Source organism: Maniola jurtina, chromosome 15 (genome assembly GCF_905333055.1).
Source record: "Maniola jurtina chromosome 15, ilManJurt1.1, whole genome shotgun sequence".
NCBI classification, from domain to species: Eukaryota; Metazoa; Arthropoda; class Insecta; order Lepidoptera; family Nymphalidae; genus Maniola; species Maniola jurtina.
In genome coordinates this window covers 10,377,876-10,400,062 of record NC_060043.1, presented here as the reverse complement: position 1 = coordinate 10,400,062, position 22,187 = coordinate 10,377,876, and the positions used below count along the sequence as shown (strand labels likewise).

General features: G+C 35.5%; 1 protein-coding gene across 1 annotated transcript; it reads right to left on the bottom strand.

Moving 5' to 3' along the window:
* Window positions 1-283: 283 nt before the first annotated feature.
* LOC123872557 lies at window positions 284-21,056 on the bottom strand. Its single transcript, XM_045916885.1, has 29 exons — window positions 20,855-21,056; window positions 19,963-20,105; window positions 19,148-19,312; window positions 18,402-18,594; window positions 15,633-17,792; window positions 15,410-15,550; window positions 14,542-14,682; window positions 13,776-13,912; window positions 13,197-13,267; window positions 12,594-12,685; window positions 11,558-11,818; window positions 10,870-11,055; window positions 10,168-10,292; window positions 9,824-9,985; window positions 9,254-9,340; window positions 8,645-8,843; window positions 8,187-8,312; window positions 7,660-7,788; window positions 7,061-7,258; window positions 6,372-6,578; window positions 6,138-6,228; window positions 5,921-6,016; window positions 5,305-5,444; window positions 4,622-4,862; window positions 4,181-4,348; window positions 3,382-3,469; window positions 2,281-2,386; window positions 905-1,023; window positions 284-340 (listed from the first exon to the last, which is right to left on the bottom strand). Exons 1-28 carry the CDS (start codon window positions 21,017-21,019, stop codon window positions 907-909), a joined length of 6,135 nt encoding a protein of 2,044 aa, XP_045772841.1. The 5' UTR covers window positions 21,020-21,056; the 3' UTR covers window positions 284-340; window positions 905-906.
* Window positions 21,057-22,187: the final 1,131 nt, after the last annotated feature.

Sequence of the window (22,187 nt, the reverse complement as noted above, 5' to 3'; positions counted from 1 at the left end):
ATCATGATAGTGATGATTATGTAAGAAACAGGTATAATATTATTCATGTAGGTAGATACAAAGAATCGTTTACTCCAATACGAATTGAATTAAAGCCTCTCCACATCCGGAATGGTCGTAAAATTTCATGATTAAGATTACGGTCAAATGTTTATTTTTTCGCAAATGAAACTCTTTGTAAGCAGCTATATTTCAATTTAATAGAATAATAAATGCTTACTTAATGTTAAACGAAATTCTTCTCATGACAATTTATTCAGATATCTTTAATACAAGCGAATTTAATATCTTCAACCACGAACAAAATATTTTCTTCATGTTCCCGTTTCTTTCTTCAAAGCTATAAAAATTAAATAAAATCAATACATGTGACAGGAGAAAATGACTAACTCAACGTTCGCTTAGTTCAAACTGCTCGGTCTAGAAATATTAGAAATTGGACAAAGGTTTTAGGTTTTAGACGGTTGTCCCACCGCACCGCCCGTCGTGGAAGCGACTAACATTGAATATTTTCTCGCTCAAGAAACGCATAACGATTTCGTGTCAATAAAAAGATAAATATAATATCTATTAATAGTTGAACGCTGATCGTGCACACTGCCGGCGAGAACTCTCTCTCTACTACATAGTTTGTTTCATAAAGAGCGAAAAGAGCTTTCAAAAAAAATCGCTCAGCGACGCTGTCTTGGCGGGTAAAACGCTCGCACAGTTTTCGCTAATTAATGTATGACAGGTGACTACTCACCCGACGCACTTGCATACTAGTCGCTCATAGGTCAACGGCAAAACTAACCCAATTACCTACACACTCGCTTCTCTTAGCTCGCCAACTCATTTCACGCTAATCGGTCAGACAACTGCCTTAAAAAGGATATTTCTACCTATTTGAAAAATTAAACTTTACCTTCAAACCATCTCTCTTCTGTATTGCATCGCAGCAGTATACAACTGCTCCTTAACATCAGGGTATCCTAGTAGAAGGTCTTGCCAATCCCTATACCTTAGGAAGACAATGTCAACCACCTAAAAATAACAACTGGAAATTAAAGCAAAAATATCACCAATGTTCAAGCCAGGGTTTTTTTTTAGGGAAATGTTAAAACAGATTTTACAATAAGAAACAAATACACCGTACCCATGGTTTAAAAGAAGTAAGCATTCAAATTAAGGAGAGGTTTGGCCCACCAGACTAAGGGACGATGCGCTCTAAAGCATGAAAACTATAGAGCACACTTTGACTTTGCTCAGGCTTAAGATACTGTTAAGACGAAACAGCGCTATACAGCTGGCATAAATCTGTCTCGTTTTAACTGAAGTCTTAACAAAGTCAAAGTGCGCTCCATAGTTTTCGACTTTAAGATGAAAGTAGGCTAACCTGGAAGTGGTAGGGCAATTTTATTAATATCGTACTCCTAATCGGTTTCATATAGAATTATATTAGCAACCTACGAATAACAATATCATTTTAGTCGGTAATAATAGTTAGTTATTTATCAGAAAAAGACTACACAATTTTTGACAAATAATAACATTGCTAAGTAACTTATCAACAGATTACTTACAAGTAGGATTTATTATGAATTTTGGACACAAGCCGCTTGGAAAGGGCTCGCTAAGCCCTAATTCACACGAGCGTTATAAAAGCGTTGCGTTAAAACGCGGCGTTGGCGGGTATTACCTAACGTTGTACGCGTTAAAAAAGCGTTGTCGTGTGAACAGATACTTGGGAATGCATTTGTTCTATTTGAACGCTTTTTAACGGACATTAAAAAAAGCTACTGTGTGAATGAGGCCTAGCTGGATACAGTTAAAGCTTCCCACTAGACAAAGGGCAGTGGAAAATCGGCTTCACGTAAAATGTTAACAGGACTCTCTCCGTCACTTACTCCATACAATCGTAGTTCCAATTTCATTTGGATATTAAGCAACCAAATTCCATGAAATTTCGGTGACATATTCTAGAAACAAATATCTGTGCCTGTGGTGTTTTAGATTTTTCTAAAAATATGTAGTTTTAAAATTACAGGGGCTCAAAGATTTGTATGTGAATTTTTAAGACTGCGTAACTTTGAAACCGAATATTTTAACAGAAATCTGGAAAAACACAGGCATAGATATTAGTTTCTAGAATATGTCTACAAAATTTCTTGGAATTTGGTTGCTTAATATTCAAATGAAATTAGAATTACGATTGTATGGACCAAGTGACGGAGAGACACCTCTTCCCACCAGACAAAGGGCGGTGGAAAATCGGCTTCACATAAAATGTTAAATACCTACCGTGCGTGAGTAATATGTAAACTGGAACGGCGAATTTGGGAACAGTCCTGGAATCAAGCCGAAATACCCGTTGGTGTTCAACACGGACACCGTTTTTCTTTCGCCTCTGAAATATTAGTGCAAATCTTTAACATTATATTACTGCAAAGTGTTCGTGAAAAATATACGACTAACAAATTTTAGCGCTAATATTTAAGGCTTTTCAAAATATAGGTAAAGGTATTCATTTGTTTTTTTCTAAAACATACCTACTTTAATCATATTTTGATTTAATGTATTTTACCCTAAAATGAAAATTTAGTAATGTTATTTATTTTGAACTGATTTAAATAATCAAAATCATTTTTATCAATTTAAATTAATAAATTCTCTACTGTTCAAAAAAATTTAAAAACAAAATAAACTATGTACATTATTAGTCTTTGTACATGGTGGTAATAAATAAAGTTGTTTAAACAAATAAACAAAAATAAATAGGCATATTAAAATAAATCTATTATTAAAATATGGTTTCCACAAGACTACGAGGGTCGACTTATAACCTATACGTAATTGATATCGAAATCACTTTGTAAATTGTTTTGGGGCTTAGACCACCCAAAATATAATAACTTCCATCATGATATATTGATAATAATAATCTAATATTACATTGGCGGGTACGTTTATCACACTAATATTATAAAGGAGAAAGTTTGTATGTGTGTGTGTGTGTGTGTATGTTTGTTACTCCTTCACGCAAAAACTACTGGACGGATTGGGCTGAAATTTAGAATGGAGATAGATTATACCCTGGATCAGCACATAGGCTACTTTTTATCCCGGAAAATCAAAGAGTTCCCATGGGAATTTTAAAAACCTACTTCCGCGCGAACGAAGTCGCGGGCATCAGCTAGTCTAGTAAATAAAGTGTTTTAAGAGCTTGTAGCCTTTGTACAAAGATGATGATAACCGAGTTTAATATTCCGAGGAATGTAAGTAGTACCTTCTTAGTAGTAAACTGTGCTAACTTTGGCTACTACTTCACATGATGTGACCTATTGTAATATTGTACCTAAGCCTATACCTGATATCTTGTACGTGAATACAGAGAGAACTTACTTTTTGTTAGTATACCACTTTTCAACTTCTCCTTCATGGATGAAGCACATAAAAGAGTTCATATCACCTTCTTGGACTATGCATTTACCTAAAACATCAAATATTTACAACAAAAAAACTGTTTCCAATTTTTCGAAAAGAACGACAAGAGTCCAGACGGAATAACAATAGTACTGTGATGGGGTGTGCCCTGGTGTGAGATGCGACTTCCGTTGATACAATAGCAGTTTTTCATTTATGAGTCATCCAAAAGGAGGGTACAACTTCTGAATCTGCTCAAATGCGTATCTAATCACCGTATATACCAACTCGGTCAATTGGAAGGATTTCGGTTTTTGTGGCACTTGCGATTGGGACTCCAAGCTCTCTGAGTCCTCTCTTTAAGACTCTGAGTCCAAGCCAATACGCACGCAAAGTTTAAACAACGTATCCCGCAAACTGATCCATGCATCCAAACCTAGAGCTGGTGCTTGTTTCGTTCAGAAACTAACCCTTTAGTCTTGCTTTCCAAAGAGAATATATTGCCAGTGTCTTGAAATATGAACACCAAATAGCGTGAATTGTAAGTCTGTGACCATTCCAATGGGTAAACACTTTGATGGTGTACAGATATTTATTTACCTATTGCAATTATTTATCCCTAATATTTTTTTTTTATAATAGATAAATAATTAAAGGTTACTAAGAATTAAAGACTACTTAATCTAATCAAATAAATTTAAATATCTATGGCAACCTTTTAGAAACATCCGATTATTAAATGTTCTACAAAAAGAGCTAGTAAAAATGCTCGGGTTACCTGGAAAAATTACCACTCTTCGAAAACGAGCTACCAACTGTCGCTTGAAATACTCAGGTAAATCTCTGAAGATAGGAACGGTTTTCAGATGATGTATGTACAGAGCACCAAAAAGATCTTCCCGAAGACAATGAGGGGCATGCTGGGCTAACTCTGGAAGCCAGTTACCTGTAAACATCCAAACCAATAAGAAAAATTCTACAATGATCTGGGCTAGAACACCCTATTCTCGTTGTGACCATCATTGATTGCTACAATCTCAATTATTGATGTGATTTGCTGAATTGTTATATTCTTTCTGCTAAAGAGCATTTCAGCCAATAGTAAGAGGGTTCCAGCTTATCACAGATGAATGCAATCGTCAAAATATAGCTCTCAAACTATGGTAGTAGGCCTTTTGGATTCTGAAATACACTAGGAAAAATAAGGAAAAAGTTTCACCTCTTTGTCTCTGCCAAAGCTGCTTAGTATATTCCCGTACAGATTGCAACAACATCGGTGACAAGCCACTCCTTTGTAGGTAAGTAATAAGATTGTTAACATCGTAATCGTATGTGTACAGTTCACGGAACTTCGTATACACAGAGCTGATCGCGATGCTCAGTATCCAGATATCAGCTGCGTATATGATGAAGTTGATTAAAAGCTTATAGTAGATCTGCTTTAACGTTAGCGCCACTACCTAAAAGGAACAATAAAGTTATCTAGATGATTATAAAAAATACAGCGCACTTACCAGGAAAATTACAAATTGGCAACGATGAAAGTAACCGCAGGGCAACGGTATCCATCAACGCTCGTCTACGGCTGGCGTACGACAACTTACTTCTACCTTTGGAAATCTCCATTTTATTTTAAAACACGTTAAAATTGATTGACTGCCGATGATTCTGATGATTATTTAATATGTACTATGTATTATTTAATATGCTTTAAAACTAAGTAGAAATATACCTGAGCTACTCAACTTGCAAAACTTTGTCAGCAATTGGTGTGTATTAAAACTGTTTACCAGACACAGAATCTCAGAAGAAATATCTGTCCACTTATAATTACGTGTCTTTGACTGATCACAGAAGAGTAAATAAAACTTACTATATCAATTACTATATCTTACAACTTACTATATCAATTTCGGTGTGTGTATAAATAATGATAACGTATAACATAGCCACCAAATAGTCCGCCGTCCAAGACACAGGGACCATGAAACCAAATTTAGTTTTGTCGTTTGCTAAGTAGTTCCTTGTTAATCGGGCACATCCTGACAGAAATATAATTAGACTTAAAAAAAAGTAAGTAACTAATTACAGTACAAAAACCAACAGTAGAAAAACCAGCTCAATTATAGACCACGAAGCTGATGTGAGAAAGGCACATAGGTCGAAAATCGATATACGTTGGGGTTTTGTGCGGTGTATTCAGGCATCAGAAAAAATGGAGATTTTACAAGTGGTGGTACTGGTAGGTATGACGACTTTAGCACTAGCTTTAGACTTTAGGACACAAGTAGTACAAGACCGTGTTATGTAGAGATCCTTGCAAGACAAAAATATGTCCAGTCGTGGGCATCTATTAATTCAACTGACAGTGAAGAAAAAGTAGTGCATATTTGCGTCATGAAATAAATCAAGCATAAAACAAGAATTATAAAAGATTCTTACATTCAAAAACAATAAGAAAGTTTCTTTATAATCTACATAATTTATTCCCAATATAAAAATCTCAATATAAATTTACCTCCCTTTCTTGAAAACGGCGAAGTCCACTGATTATAATTGATTGTTGCATTAATATGTCTAGGAATTTCCGGGAATTTTAATGGAAATTCTGAATCTAGAATCGTAAATAATTGCGTTACAATCAAGGAATATCCTTATTTTACTGTAATTCATACTCTTTAGGATCTGTTATCAAAATATAAACTTGATTGATGGAATTATAAAAAGCGAATCACCTCTACAAGCTACGTAAATCCATCCACATGTCATGCAATGCAGCAAAAAGAATATGATTATGAACTTCAATAATATCGGAGCTATTGTACTCTGCAAGGGTGAATACAGTTTTATTATTTTTTTATTTTGTATTCTTATTAATATATTCTTTTATTTGTTTTAGAATTTTTATTCCAACAAAAAAAATATCAATTATTGTAAGTTGTGACAAAGTGAGCATTTTGATAACTTACTTGAAATCCCTTACAAAAATGTACGTGAAAATCGTAAAGTAACCGAAGTCTCATAAGTCTAAAGAGCCCATATTGTCTATTGTCAAAGCAATAAGCGATCACTGGTATAACTATTGATATAATATCGACATAAGTTTGCCATTTCTTAAAGATACCCCATTTTATAACTCTATTCTTGCATCTTTTTTGATCAACCACTAGCTCCGTCTGAAAAATAAACATATATTAATTAAAAAAAAATTGGCAAATACAAGAACTTCATTCATTACTTTTCAATAACTTCGTTTTGGGATTTCAGGGAGGAAAAGTGGCGTAGACTCTCATTATGTATACCTCTATGTATTGGAGTACTGTGGAACAAACAGAGCTGAAATGTGTTGAGAGTTCAACAAACCGATCAAATTAAAATATGACGTTATAAAATTAGTGCGTTGAACAATGCTTCAGGTGGCAGTCAAATTGACACTGAAATTCATAGTCAAGATAGGGGATTTATTAGGGGACCATTCAGATGGCATGTGTCATATTCAACCGTTACGCAATTCATCAAGGTTGCAAATGACACAATATGTCGTTTCAACGGTCCCCTAAGGAGAAGCCCCTATCTAGACTATGAATTCTAGTGTAAGAAAGGACTTTTTGGTGGTTAGTTAGTTTCAAAAATATCTAAATATCTCTTGCATATTTACAGAATAAAACTCAGAGGCCATATGCAGCAAATGCATAGCATCCAACAGCAGCAGAAAGGAGAAGATATCAGATTTGTACTCCACGGGCACCGTGACGAGGAACAGCGCAGTGAAACCGGCGAGCACAGGGCAGAAGACCCAGGAGAAATATAGCCAGCGGGAGTACCAGCCTTGTGCCCTCATTCGCTTGTGCATCCACTGCAACAAAATATTGGTTTGTTGAATATGTTCCTTCATTCCTTCATTATCTTTTTTGATGGAAATTGGCTTGTAGGATACAAAAGTAACATTATTTACTAAAGTTAAGAAGACCTAATTGACTATGGCCTAAACCGACAGTCTACAACGACGTCTCATTTTGATCGGAGAACCGTGCTCAATAGTGAGCCGGCAATAGCTAGAGATAATGATGATGCAAACTTCGGCACAACGCATAGTGGACTGAAACTGAAGCATCTTATTAAAAAAAAACTCAATCCTAGCTTTATGTATTTTGACATATGGTTGGAATTAGCATACTGAAAATCAAATAGGGAGGAGACTCAAAGGATGTGCTGTGTAGTTACTTACTATAGTTATTACAGATCACTGTCACTTACTGGTAATTTAACAGCTTTTTGTCCTCTAAGCAAATATTTCACGGTATTGTAGGGGTTCTCAACGACCAATTTCTTCACAGTCATGAAATCGTACTTAGCTTGAGGATTTTTTGCGATATTTTGCCTTCCCTGAAAGAAAGAAAAGATTTTTACAATATAATATAGTAGTTATAGTGAGCAAAGGAACCACCTATTCGTTTGCTGATTACATGAGTTAACTGATGTCATGTGATTACCTACTGCTACCCATGAATACCTGCAGAACCAGAGGAACTGTCAATGCGTTGCCGGCTTTTCAGGAATTTGTTGATCAGCCCATCAAATAACCCCATGTTGGAAACTAACAGGAACACCACAGATAGGAGCTAGTTCCACAGTTTACAAGTGCGTGGAAAAAATATCTGTCACAACGGCTGATTGAAGATAAAGCAATTTCTCTCGTATTTTTTTTCTTTAAACAACAAAAGAAAGTCTTTAAAAGTCTTCAAGCCTTTAAAAGAACATTCATTTAATATACTTATGGTTACCTCATCATAAATTATTTCTTGAAATTCTTTAATAGGGATCTGAAGAAGATCAGCATGGTCAACTGAAAACGCTGAAATACGCAAAGGTCGTACTGTCGTTCCATCTAACTGCCCAAATATAGCACCCTGTAAGAAATAAGAATCATAAATATTGTCCTTTATACTCGTATTATGTTAATAAATTCTCTAAGGTTCATCAGGATTTGCTTAGTATTTAGTTATTTAGTGTTATTTAAGTAGCTTTAGTTATTTTAAGATGCTTGTTACCCGTTACTTTATTGTGTTACTGTAATTAATATTATAAAAACACAATCGTATATTATGTTTGTCTGCTTGGCTATCAGTTTTCTTTGATATTAAGCACAGAAATATCTTAGGGTTGTTAAAAGTCTTTTATGGCGTGAAAACAAAAGGTTCCACATGGACGAAGATGAAAAGCTAGTCATGGAATTATTTACCTTTGTCAGAAGAGCAATATTCTCTCCTTTTCGTTGAATCATTATCTTACCACGGTGGACGATGTAGACCCAAGGAGTCAAGTGCATTTCTCTAACTATAACCTCTTGGGGTAGGAAGTAAAGTTGTGTTGAAGCACTAGCTAGCTCTCTCTCCAGAGTTTCACCACCTTGTAGCAAAGTGTCTGTTGCTTCTACCGTTCTAATAAACAAGGATTCATATATAACAAAAATATTTCCTAATTAAGAGAATCAAAAGATTTTCAGGGATCCGCTGGATTAAGGTGGCAAAAAACTAGCATGTAGAAGTCCCTACAATAGATCAGAAGTCGTTTACCCTGGTCAATCTCTATTTCAAATAAATTGTTGTTGAATCGTAATGTAATAATATACAAGACCAAGCACATGATTCTTGGTTTATTTTAGTCAAGAATGAAAAAAAAACACGCAGAAAAAAAATCGAGTAATGGAATCGGATAAGGTTTAAAGGTAGCAATCATTGGATATGCCAGGTGAGGGCGTATAATAGGACAGAATATCTAAAGTTATTCATTCTCAAGCAATCGCCGTCAGCGAAAGTGGCTTGGAGAACTAAAAAGTTTTGGAACTTACTTTTTAAAGAAATAGTAACTTAAGTCCTGTCTGAAAATGCCTCCGATGCGCTCGTTCATCAAACCCTGTATATTTATTCCCTTCGTTCTGAAATTTTTACATAATGGTATGTAAAAATTATGTAAGAGATTAGATATTTGAGAGTATGGTAGGCTCTAATCGCGATACTTAAAAAGACCTCTGCACGATAATATTTTTTAGCCGACTACAAAAAAGGAGGAGGTTCTCCATTCGTCGGAATCTTTTTTATCTTAATTAAGTAAGTATATTATAGGCTTGCGCTTAGCTACCATCACATACAAACTGATGATACAGCCATAGAAAGTGCGCACCTGCCCAGATGGTTCAATTCTTCTTTTGAAGGTGAATAGTGAAGATATGTCCACGTATGGGTATTTGGTTATATTGCCTTTAGCTGCAATCCACTAAACAAAAAATTGACTGAAGAGACAATGCATGATGGAAAGAAATAGATCGAAAAATCACCCTCTGAGCAGGTCCAAGGTCAGATAAATTTTACCAACCAACCAACCAACTCCACTGTAAGAAAATTATAAGAAAAATTATAACCTGAACCACCAATATCTGAAATGGGCAACTGCATGAATTATAATATTCTTGTCAACTCTTTCAGCTTGCAGAAATCTTCGGAGTTGATTCACGCCATGTTGAAATAGCGTATTCCCTCGACAGTTCAATACTAGTAGTGTAAGTGTGTAGCAAAGCACATACCTGAAAGCAGAAGGGTGACGTGAGGCATTAATATCTCGCAAAATGCTTTCATAATTTTTTTAAAAGAATATTAGCTATGCTAATCATGACTAATACTCCCCTTTCGCTTTGTAATGCACCTTACTTTAACCATCTCTCATGCAACTGGACCTAAATCACTTAATTCGAAACGGTTTTCTTACCAGAACATGATTCCTATAAGTAGAAGCACAATTGCAACGCCTAAATTGAGACGGTCTATTCTAAACCTTTCCAGGTTAAATCTCATAAAAGCATTTTGAGCTAGACTTAGACTTTCAGCGTATACCTTGAACAAAATGTAATACACTAACTTATAATTCTTTTTTTTTTATTAAGTTGTTTAGAACAACTTAGTAAAAAAATTAAATGAAAAATTCCATTGTTAGGGTTCCGTACCTCAAAAGGAAAAACGGAACCCTTATTGGATCACTTTGTTGTCTGTCTATCCGTCCGTCGTGTCTGTCAAGAAACCAATAGTGTACTTCCCGTTGTCCTAGAATCTTATAGCACAAATACAGGAATAAATCTGAAAACCACGAATTTGTGGTTGCATCATTTAAAAAAAAATATTAAAATGTGTTTCAATTTTCAAAGTAAGATAACTATACCAAGTGGGATATCATATGAAAGGGTTTTACCTGTACCTTCTAAAACTGATTTTTATTTATTTTTTTGCATAATAGTTTTTGATTTATCGTGCAAAATGTTGGAAAAAATACACGAGTACGGAACCCTCAGTGCGCGAGTCTGACTCGCACTTGGCCGGTTTTTGGCTAATAACACTGAACGAGGAGTTGCAGCTGAACATAACGTAGTGAGTAAATCATTGAAACTGAAATAAAGAAAATAATAATATATAGTACCATATGCAACTGGTGCACAGTAGGAGGATCGCTTATAGGAAAATATTTCGGTAACCAACAGTGGTCGCGAAGTTGCATCCCAACAAGTCTAGTTTTGTTGTCCCAGGCGAAATCGATGCACTGACTCACGAAGTACTGCCCGGCGCCGAGCATTACCAGTAATGTTACTACAAGCCATTTCATGATCTACAAGGTTGAAGTGAAAGAAACTGCCTTTTATAATGGACCCTTTATTATACAATGCATCAATTTATGCGTCAATAATCAATATATTTAAGGATGTTCAGTAGGGAAATATATTAAAAAACTAGAGGATGCCCGCGGCTTCACCCGCGTGGATTTCGGTTTTTTTTTAAAATCCCGTAGGAACTCTTTGATTTTCCGGGATAAAAAGTAGCCTATGTCCTTCCCCGGGATGTATCCCAAATCTGTGACAAGTTTCATTAAAATTGGTTCAACATTTGGGCTGTGAAAACGTAGCAGGCAGACAGATAGACAGACACACAGACAGACACACTTTCGCATTTATAATTTTAGTATGGTTAGGAAAGGAAATCTCCTGAGGTTCTATCAAAATAAGTTTGTACAACATTTTTGACAATATGTACTAAGTTTAGGCTTTGGACGGGTTGATTACGATGATGATGATCACAATGACTGCTCTAAAGATAGGCTGACAAGTACAAACCATCAAAAGCACAAAATTAACGTTAGGACAATCCGCCAAATAATTGAAATAGCCCATCAAAATATACAAATGGGCGAATTTACTGAATGTATTGATCAGCATCGCTTCGTTCTCACTGATCGGTTTAGCTAGGAACAGGTTGATGATCTCCGGCCAAGGCAGACATCCGATGAGATCACAAAGGAATCCTCGGCTCATATAATGTTTTGTGGTTTTGCCAAAACTGGTAATAAGTAAACCGCGTTCATCGTAGTAACCAAGCTAAAAAAAAATTAAAACTATGATAGGGACGTAAAAAAAATGAAATGAATTGATGCAGAATAACATAGGTCTTCCCATGACATATCATGGCAAGAGGTATCTTTATTTACTTACTAGAGGATGCCCGCGACTTCGCCCGCGTGGATTTAGGTTTTTAGAAATCCCGTGGGAACTCTTTGATTTTCCGGAATAAAAAGTAGCCTATGTGCTAATCCAGGATATTATCTATCTCCATTCCAAATTTCAGCCAAATCCGTTCAGTAGTTTTTGCGTGAAGGAGTAACAAACATACACACACACACAACATACAAACTTTCGCCTCTATAATATTAGTGTGAAGTGTGATTATAATACGTTTTTTAAATTCTGAGATAGACTTGCGTTTAACGACAATCATGCCTGAGAAACAGAGTCTAGGTTCGTTCGCGCTTGCCTAGAAGATGAGTCGAAGGTTTTGCGTTAAATGCGTAAATGTGCAGCGTAGGTTTTTATGGACATGGAGCTCTTTACGGACTTTCATAACATTTTACCGATCCAATATAGACCGTCTGGCGCTACAGTCTGGGGTTATTTAAAATTAACAAATATTGGCTACTGCTGTCCACAGTATTACTTGATAATTTTAGTCACTCTGATATGTGTGCTTTACTCAAAAGTTTCCAACATGGATGGTACTTGGTAAGCACCAAATCTAGTCTTAAAATACTCAAACGTTATCATGTAAATAAAGAGTAAAATCTAAATATTTAAAGAAGAGACTACTAGAGATACTAACAAAGATCTTGAAAAAAATATCCAGTATCACAATCACATCACAAATTCCGCTTATTAAAACTAACGGCCATCTGTGAAAAGCCCCACTGCCACCTTAAACAAAATAATCAAACTTAAACTCAAATAATTTATTCCAATTGGGTACCATTGTACAATTTTTATAGTCAATTGTGGAATTTGTAAGACAATAATCATATAATGGTGATAATAATTAATTAGGTAAACTTAAATCTAAAGCTACGAGGGTTCCAAACGCTCCCAGATCTGAGTAAAAGCCCACAACAAACACAGCCGGGAATTTTTTACTATCACCATTTCACAATATTATTTAAACTTATTAGAACTATCAATTCCCAAGCTTTCTTATCATTTAAATAATTATTTTACGTTGTAATAGGTTCACTATTTTCATGAAGACCTTTCACAGCTTTCCTTTAGTATTGACTTGACACGTACCTATCTACCCACTCCACTCTGTAGATTAGACATTTTTGAAATTAAAGGTCCATAGCTTTGTACTTTTTATGGCACCTGACAGGCCTACCATATAAAAATAATTCAATGCAAGCACTTTTGACTAATGACAATAAAAAAATACGCAAACCTTGTATTGCAGAGCTGGTTATTGAAACTACCACCAGTAAAGCGCGGAACGTCATCCAGTTAAACATAAACCTGAAAAGAATCATCAACTTTCAAAATTGAGCACAGAAATAAATTAGCGTTGGGCATCTGGTACCTCAGATGTTCGCCATAGAGATTTATGTGGGAGAAGCCTAAGTCCTAATATAAGCTGAATGTTAGGCTAACAATACTGTAGGCTATTTGCTGTATCTTACTGATACAAGACAACGATCATAAAATTGCCCATTTCATGAAGTGACTGTCAATTCGATAAAATGTTATCAGGGCCTTAACTGAATCCCCTCTTATGAAAAAAACTTTTGCTTGACTTCCTTCATTGGGTGGTTGAGTGAAATTTTACCTTTCAATTTGACAGTAAGATAGAACTTAATAGCAAGTGGAGCCTGAGCATTTTAAATTAAAAAAAGTAGAGTGAGTCGAGATGCATATCTACAGATTTAATTCTATAGTCCAAACTACTACTTACTTTGTTAAAATCACAAAGATCGATCAATCGATTGAGATAAATCATAGATATGTAGATAAATGAAGTACAAACCTTGACTCAGGGTCTAGCCAAGCATCTCTAGTAATGTAAGTTGTTATCGGCTTTTTGTCGTCTACAGTATTTGCCGACGATAATTCTATGCCTCTTCTTCTGGCATGAAAAATACGATGCCTCATTATTACTTTATACTGAAATATTAATATATAAATATAAGATACAATAACCTTTACAACATAGAATGTTAAGTGACACCTACAACTTTAGGGAATATTTAAATAGCTCTAACGATAAAATTAGATTTCATCGTTAGAATTAAAGATCGCAAGATAAAACGTTTGAGAGTATGTAATTTGTATTTTGCAAGCTTTATATTTTCACTAGCTGATACCCGCGACTTCGTTCGCGTGGATGTAGGTTTTTTAAAACTCCCGTGGGAACTCTTTGATTTTCCGGGATAAAAAGTAGCCTATGTGCTAATCCAGGGTATAATCTATCTCCACTCTAAATGTCAGCCCAATCCGTCCAGTAGTTTTTGCGTGAAGGAGTAACAAACATACACACACACACACACATACAAACTTTCTCCTTTATAATATTAGTGTGATAATAATACATCTGTTATATTTTAACCGACTTCCAAAAAAGGAGGAGGTTCTCAATTTGTCGGAATCTTTTTTTATTAGTCCGTCTTGTAGTCCGTGTGAAGCAATAGGTAGCAGTAGGTATGGAAAGGTACTCAAATAACCAAGAACAATAGTTTAACATAATTCCAAAACATACACACCAATTTACCTCCTCAAAATAATATTTCACTTACATTTTTAAACTTTTCAACAAAATCTTGAACTGTTTTATTTACACGTGTAGAAAATTCCTCTACACAATTTTGATAATGTTCCCACTCGTTCGGATAGCGTTTCATTGTGTCTATAAAGTCTTTAGTTGATATGTACAGTATCTACAAAAATATTGTGATTAGGCTTACATATTTTTCCTTGACATCATATATTTTTTTACTAGGCGCTATCCTAAGCATATGTTTCCTAGCCTCACAGAAGATCAGCACAGTGTCCTAACTCGTAAGAAGCAGTATAATATTATGGCGAGTGAAGACCATTTTGGCGATCAACTTTCAAGTAGCCCTTTACTTGGTAATATTTTAAAGTACACCGTTTTGTCTTTTATTGCTTGTACCCCAATTAACAGTTTCTTTATTTCTGTTTTTCATGTGATATCTTAAACTTGATAATATAGTGTGAGATAAAGGATCTTCTCCTTTAATTTGTGTTTATTTCACATTATATGACGTTGTTCCGTCCAATATCCCTGTTTTATTCCGTATTTTCTACTTTACTGAAAGAAAAGATCCAGTTTGTTCTCATTTTAACATCTGATCAAGTTTTTTAGCATATCCATAACCAATCTTCAAAATTTAAGTGATTTTGTGAAGTGATGAAACTAAAAAGAATACCCGGCTAAGTTTGTTGTGGGCTCTTCTCAGACCTGGTTGCGTTTGAAACCCTCGTAGCTTTAGTTTTAAGTTTATCACCACTATATCACCTTTCAAATCTAAAAATTTTGACCATCAAAAGGAGTACAGCAGAATCTACTTTGAATAAATGATATTGAGTTTTTAGTTTTTGAAGTCTACTCGCATTGAGATTACTAATTCAAGAAATACATACTTCACATTCTGTATCAGCTGTTAATGTTCCGAGTGACGCACAACCAAAAAATACCCCGAGGGACGTCAGGATTTCGCCAGGATATAAGGTCTTTTTTAATAATTCACCTTCCTCATTTGGATATTCACATAATACGGAGCCCTTGAAGCCAACATCAGAACGAATTTTATTACGAATTTTTCTATATTATAGGTTTTTAAGTTTGTTTAAAATTTTAACTCACTTGAACAATCCAAGACACGTTCTTGCAATTCAGACCAAAAATAATAATTGTCGACTTCTTCGGCAATACTAAAAACTTTGCTTTATACGCCAACTCTCTTATAAATGAACGATCAGCATAAACAAACGCCTTTGACTCTCCAATCACTTTTTCCGCTACTTTACCATGAACTTTCCAATAAATATCATATGGTTCATTTCTTAATAAATTCGGATGCATAACATCCATCCCATAGTAATATTTCCAATGACATACTAAATATCTATTCAAGCGCATCAAGAGGGCTGGGTGAATTATATGATGATAGTGACTTTCTATATTAGACACAACGAATTGATAATTTGCTATCTGTTGGTATTTCAAATACAGTGAACCAACCAAGTGTGACTGGCAAAATACAAAAACAATAAATGCGATGTAACTTATGATCATTGCTACATATATATCCATCAATGTGTTCGGTGGATATTCGTTAACCACATACTCTAAGAGCCACGCTAATACTACATTGAAAGGAGAACCATGTTCAAAATCACATGGTTGATTTGGTGCTCCCCGCTCACAAAACACTTCGCCAAAAAAATATGATGTGCTTATCTTGATTTCTTTTCGGTCCATCATGAACAGAAAATAACTAACAATGTAGACAAAGCAGAAGTGTATCAGACCGATCTTATAGCCGACATCATATAGTGGATCTTTTCTTGTATCCCATTTCGTAAACAAAACGTATACTTTGATCAAGCGGTTGAACTGACAAACGTCATAATATTCGGGTACGCCAGTAATTACTGCCAAATCTTCGAGCCAAACCGTCGACAGCAGATCGAGAGCGAATTTCTTACTTTTACAACGAGCGAACATTACAGACGCAAAATTGTCAGTAACATTTTCGTGGCTCACTATAGATGTTAGAAGAGAAACACAAATATCACAAATGTAAATAAGATTTGCCCAGAACTGGAAAAACGTAAACCAGATCGGTATGTTTACTCTCGTTATGTACGGCGGATATAGCACCAACACAAAAAACACTGTAATTATAACGATCGTTTTCCAAATACGGCAGAATAGTGACTCCGGTACGAATATCCATGGGAATTTAACGTTGGCAAACAAGGATTTTGTCTGTAGCTGAATATCACTGCAGAGTACCAACTGACCAATATATTTGGCGCAATGATAAACTACTTCTTCAGCGGGCAACTCGCATTTTTGGTTTTCCTTTTTAGACGACCTCCTTTTCCAAGCGGCAACAGCTTCAGAAATCTCCCACCAGCGTTTTTTGACCCATGCGATGCCCTCATCTTCAGTTCTATCTAAGCCTTTCACGTGTTGTTTACATGAGTATAATGTGCGGGCATGCTTGATTCTATCTTTAGTTAGTTCCATGATCAAACGTCGATCTTCTGGATATTTATGCAGGGAGTTCAAAAGATCCACGCGTGGAATATACATAATTTCACAGTATGTTAGACATTTCACTGATGCTTTTCTATTGAACAATGGAAGAAAGAAGCTAACATCACCAAAAATTGTGCCACTCGTCACAGAAATTAGAGGCGTCGAACCGTCATCCAATGATATCAACTGAACTATTCCAGATTTGATATAATATAAATGGGACTGGTAATGCGGACCTGCGAAAAACTTCTCACCGGGAAGTTTGTAATCTAAGTGGACATAATTACAAAGCCAGCGTTTAAAAGGAGACGATGTCTTCCTCAATGTCGGACTATGATAAAATACATGCCAAACCAGATCCTGTCTAATGTCTACTCTTAGATATCTTGGTAGTTCTGATATAACTTCAGGAATATGAGTGATACCATTTCTCGTTTTCCACATTAGAGCATAAAACTTTTTCACATCCTTGTATGCATTTGATGAAGGATTACGCCTACGAGTTTCTTCTAGTGTCCTCTGCACTTGCGGATAAAAAGTGCTTCTCTGACGGAAGCGCAACATAGCTTCCGCTACCATCTTTGGAATTACAACAAACTTCATCAAAAGATCTCCAGCTATCATCAAGCCACCAAAAAGGATATATTCCGATAAAACTGCGGGTTTTATTTCATGGTACTGGTTATTAACTGCATATGACAAAGATATTGAGGCTCCATATACGTAAGTGCTGAAGTGATGGTCAGTTTCGTTCAACTAAAAAAATATAAGAAATATGAGAAAGTATATATCAGAAACTGTTAAGCATAAATTTACAAATGAAAATTTCCTGATGATATTCTCGTGCACCGTTAAAGCGACTGATACAATTTAAGTGATTGCTTAAAATGCATATAACTGAAAAGTTAGAGGCCCTGTCCTAAATAAGGCCAGCGTTTTAACCACTAGGATATTTCGGACTGACATTTTGGAGAGTATTTTCTCAAACATAGATCAAACCTACAGCACTTAAGTGAACTTTGATTTTGCTCAGACTTAAGATGCTGTTAAAACGAGACAGTGTTATACTGCTGAGATAAATCTGTGTCATCTTTTTTAAACTAAAACTTAATCCTCGCCGACTTGGGTGGCCTACTTGGATTTGAGATCTGACATTCAACGCTACGTCTAATTAAAGAAAAGAAACCCACGAACAAAAACAAAGAAAGAAAAAATAAACTAACACTTAAGTCTAAGTAAAGTAAAAATACGATCTATAGATGGCAGCCTTAACAGGGCTCTCTCCGTCACTCGCTTCAAATGAAATTGGAACTACGTTTGTATGAAGCGAGTGACGGAGAGACCCCTCTTAAGTAATCCACGTACTTTATGTAAAACGTGAATACGCCAATCATAGTGTCCTTTACGACAATTCTTGCAGAGACCGCGCGTTGTGAGTAAGAGCAAGAAGCTAGCAATACAGTTAAGGCTCACAGCCAAAATTATTGTGTACCCACACACCATCCATAAGAAATTATGTGTTGTTAAGAGCGAAAAACTATCTGCAATTCTGTAGACACTGTGAAGAAGAAAAAACATGATACTTAATATCCACCTATAAGGATTCCAGATAGTAGATATAAAAAGTAATCACTCTCCTGTCCTATATCTAAAAACGGCAAAAGTTTGAAAATTATCGCCAAACAAAAATTGGAATTTAGAAAAATTGATGACCCTACTACAATGTAACTAAAAACCTTGGTCCTACATAGCATTACTTTTTGAAAATTCACACGTTTCGTTGATGATATCTCAAAAACTACTTTTTTCAGTTAACCGCTCCAGCACCTTGGGACCTCAACAACTATAACTTCTTCGAATTATGTGCCGCGCCCATTACCATTTTAGAGTCAGACCCCGTTTAGCTATATCAATTACTAGTGTTCCTGCTTACTTTGAAATTAATCCCTTAAATTCAAATTCAAAATATTTTTATTCAATTAAAACTAATTCAACTTTTACAAGTACTTTTGAATTGTCTAATTCACCTACCACTTATTCAGAATGCTTTTCCTACCAAGAAGAACCAGCAAAAAAACTTGACGGTTGACTATTAATGATAAGTAACTTACATAACAAATTCAGTGAAAGAAAGTATGTTAGGGTACAGCTCCACTGGATTACAGCTATCCTCCGACAAAAGACGGTAGAACGGAATCAAAGATATAATGTCAAGTAACAATAGAAATGCCGACTTTGGCAAATATTCTCGTCTCATAGCTTCGTCCGTGACTTGTCTAAAAATATCATAATTTACGCCTGTTCACTATCAATGTTATTAACCCCGACCCAAAAAGAGGGGTGTTATACGTTTGACGTGTGTATCTGTGTATCTATGTATTGTGTATCTGTATATCTGTGTATCTGTCTGTGGCATCGTGGCTCCTAAACTAATGAACCGATTTTAATTTAGTTCTTCTTATTTGAAAGGTGGCTTGATCGAGAGTGTTCTTAGCTATAATCCAAGAAAATCGGTTCAGCCGTTTGAAAGTTATCAGCTCTTTTCTAGTTACTGTAACCTTCACTTGTCGGGGGTGTTATAAATTTTTAATTTACACTTGTCAGACGATACGATGGACGATTGAGATCCTGTATTACAATATTGATGATACCTACTGACAGTATATCAACATTCATCTATACCACATAGACAGTATATCTATATTCATTGCAACAATGAATATAGATTTTTCTTGGGATCTACGATGCCAAAATCGCGATATGGTATTGACAATGTATCACCGCCTAATAGACACGTGACAAAACTACATCGAAATCCCTTACAGGCATTAGAAAGCGTTACAAGCCTTTTGAAACTTTTTAAGATCACGAAAACATAGGCTTACGTAGACGTTTTAGTAAGTAAATAAGATAGGACTTCACTAACCTGTGAAGTATATGAAGAAACGTATCAACTCCATAAATAGGGTCGCAAATGTATAAGTATAGGATTTTTATCAGTACCAAAAATGGCTCGTAGTTCATAGTATCCCAGCAGTGCACGATCGGATATACGGATTGGATTGGACCCTAGAAAGAAAAATATAATAATATTCCTATTATCTACCTCGTGTGTGACAACCTTTATAGCTCGTTCACACAGGCTGCGTAAGCGTAGACGTAGCGGGTACCATTGCGGTGTAATGTATGGAACTGTATGAAAAATGGCACACAGCTTGCGTAAAACGTGGCTACGCACGTGTCTCGTGTACGCAATTGGTGTGAATCGGCTTTTGAAGTAGTTTTCAACGCAGTCTACGTACATTTAAAAGGCCATAGTATGCAGTTTTTTCGGAGATCGAAATCAGGGTCAGGAATATTCCTGCTTACGAAATCGTACAGATAAATTAACCCAGTGATGTTATACCAAGGATATCATCATCAACAGTCACTATGGATCCACTGTTGGGCAAATGCTTCTATTAAAATGTTGCCTATCTTCGGCTTTTCGTATTTGGATACGATACCAGCCACTTTCGCGAACGTCTACCGCGCGTAGACATTCCGTTTGTCGAGACTTTGTCTCCACTCGAGCTTACAGTTCTACCGGCCATTCCTCCGACAAACTTAGTCAGCCTATGCCACTTACCATACCATAGATATTATGATACGTCCTTATAAAATGCGTTCTCACTAATGAGTACGACAGGAGATACAAATCGCAAGAGAGTAAAAGAAATAGCGCTCTACAATGTGACCCAAATGTGCGGTACTTTTAAACCTTTACATACATATCTAACCTCTAGATTTTTTTAACATATAAATATCATCGGACTTACCAGAATAGTTTTTATGATAACCACAGTAACAACAAGGCATTTAAAGACCGGATGGAATGGTAAGAAGATCAAATTGGACCAACTTATGTACGTTTCATCCGAGTCGGCCTCTTCATCTTCCTCGTCAACGTGGCTTTGATGTTCTTTACCATCATCACTAACCATTACTTATAAAAATATATCTATTTCTAATGTATTAATCTATTTTGCAATTAATTATTGTATAACAATTAAGAATAACAGCAGAAATGTTTGACGGTCTGTGACAGTGGCAGAAGTTTAAAGGGATATTCATAGATTAGAATTATTGAAAGTTGAAAGAGAATTTAAGTTTCTGAAAAGCTTTTTTGTCCTCTGGGATGCCTCTGGGAACATTGGGAATATTTTTTTCATTCTCAATGTAAGGTTTTTTTTTCAAAGCAATTGTCGGCTATTTTCCGAAGAATATCTGCACCTCTATCATTCAATGCAATCTTCTTGTGCGAAAATTCTCAGCTGCTAATAAATTAGTATGGAAATTGAATAGGAAATTGTACCTATTAACGAAACCCAGTTTTGTCCCATAAACTTAGCATCTTAGTAACATAAGTACTAATCATTGGATTTGGAACATACTAGTAGTAATCATTGTTGGAATAATTATTAATAAAGAAAAAATTTTTTTTTTTACTAACAAGTAACAGTGAAAGTTACATACAATAAATACAGTAAATTATATAACCAAAACTAGGCCGCACCGCTCTCAGAGTGGTCACGATTTCCATTACCCTCTATAATTTAACAAACAACAATTATTATTTGCCTGCAGTGTATATAATTATTCATACAAGTGACAGTACTCAATGATATGACGATAAATAATAATTGAATTAACGTATTTCCCGATATAGAGCGGCGATAGCTTAGTACTCAACAAAATATAAAGTGGTTAATACTTCGCCCTCCTATTCAAGGGGGCATCTAAAATACCACTATCTTTTCAAAGTTATATCCGTTTTATGCAATTAAATATCACTTGCTAAGGAAATATCGTGAGGAAACCTGCATGCCTGAAAGTTCTCCAACATTAAAATATACCAAGCAACAGAAAAACAATTTTATTATAATATTTCAGACAATCGCAGTCGGGTTTTAGTTTTCAACTTTATGGACTATCGGAAGGCCCCTGAAGAAGGCTTGTTAGCGGCTATCTTTATTTTAAATTTATTCTCAAATTCTATCTCAATTGAGCCGCACCGTACCGTACTAATTTGTGTCCGAGTTTTAGTACACCCATTTAAGTTAGCTAAATTATTAACCCCCGGGCCCCGACCCAAAAAGAGGGGTGTTATAA

Coding starts and splice junctions, on each gene's coding strand:
- LOC123872557 (XM_045916885.1), bottom strand. CDS start 21,019: ATGGTTAGTGATGATGGTAAAGAACATCAAAGCCACGTTGACGAGGAA. Junction 9,341..9,823: donor TTCAGATATTGGTGGTTCAG/GTTATAATTTTT, acceptor TAAAAATTTCAG/AACGAAGGGAATAAATATAC. Junction 5,445..5,920: donor GCCGTTTTCAAGAAAGGGAG/GTAAATTTATAT, acceptor TATTTCTGTCAG/GATGTGCCCGATTAACAAGG.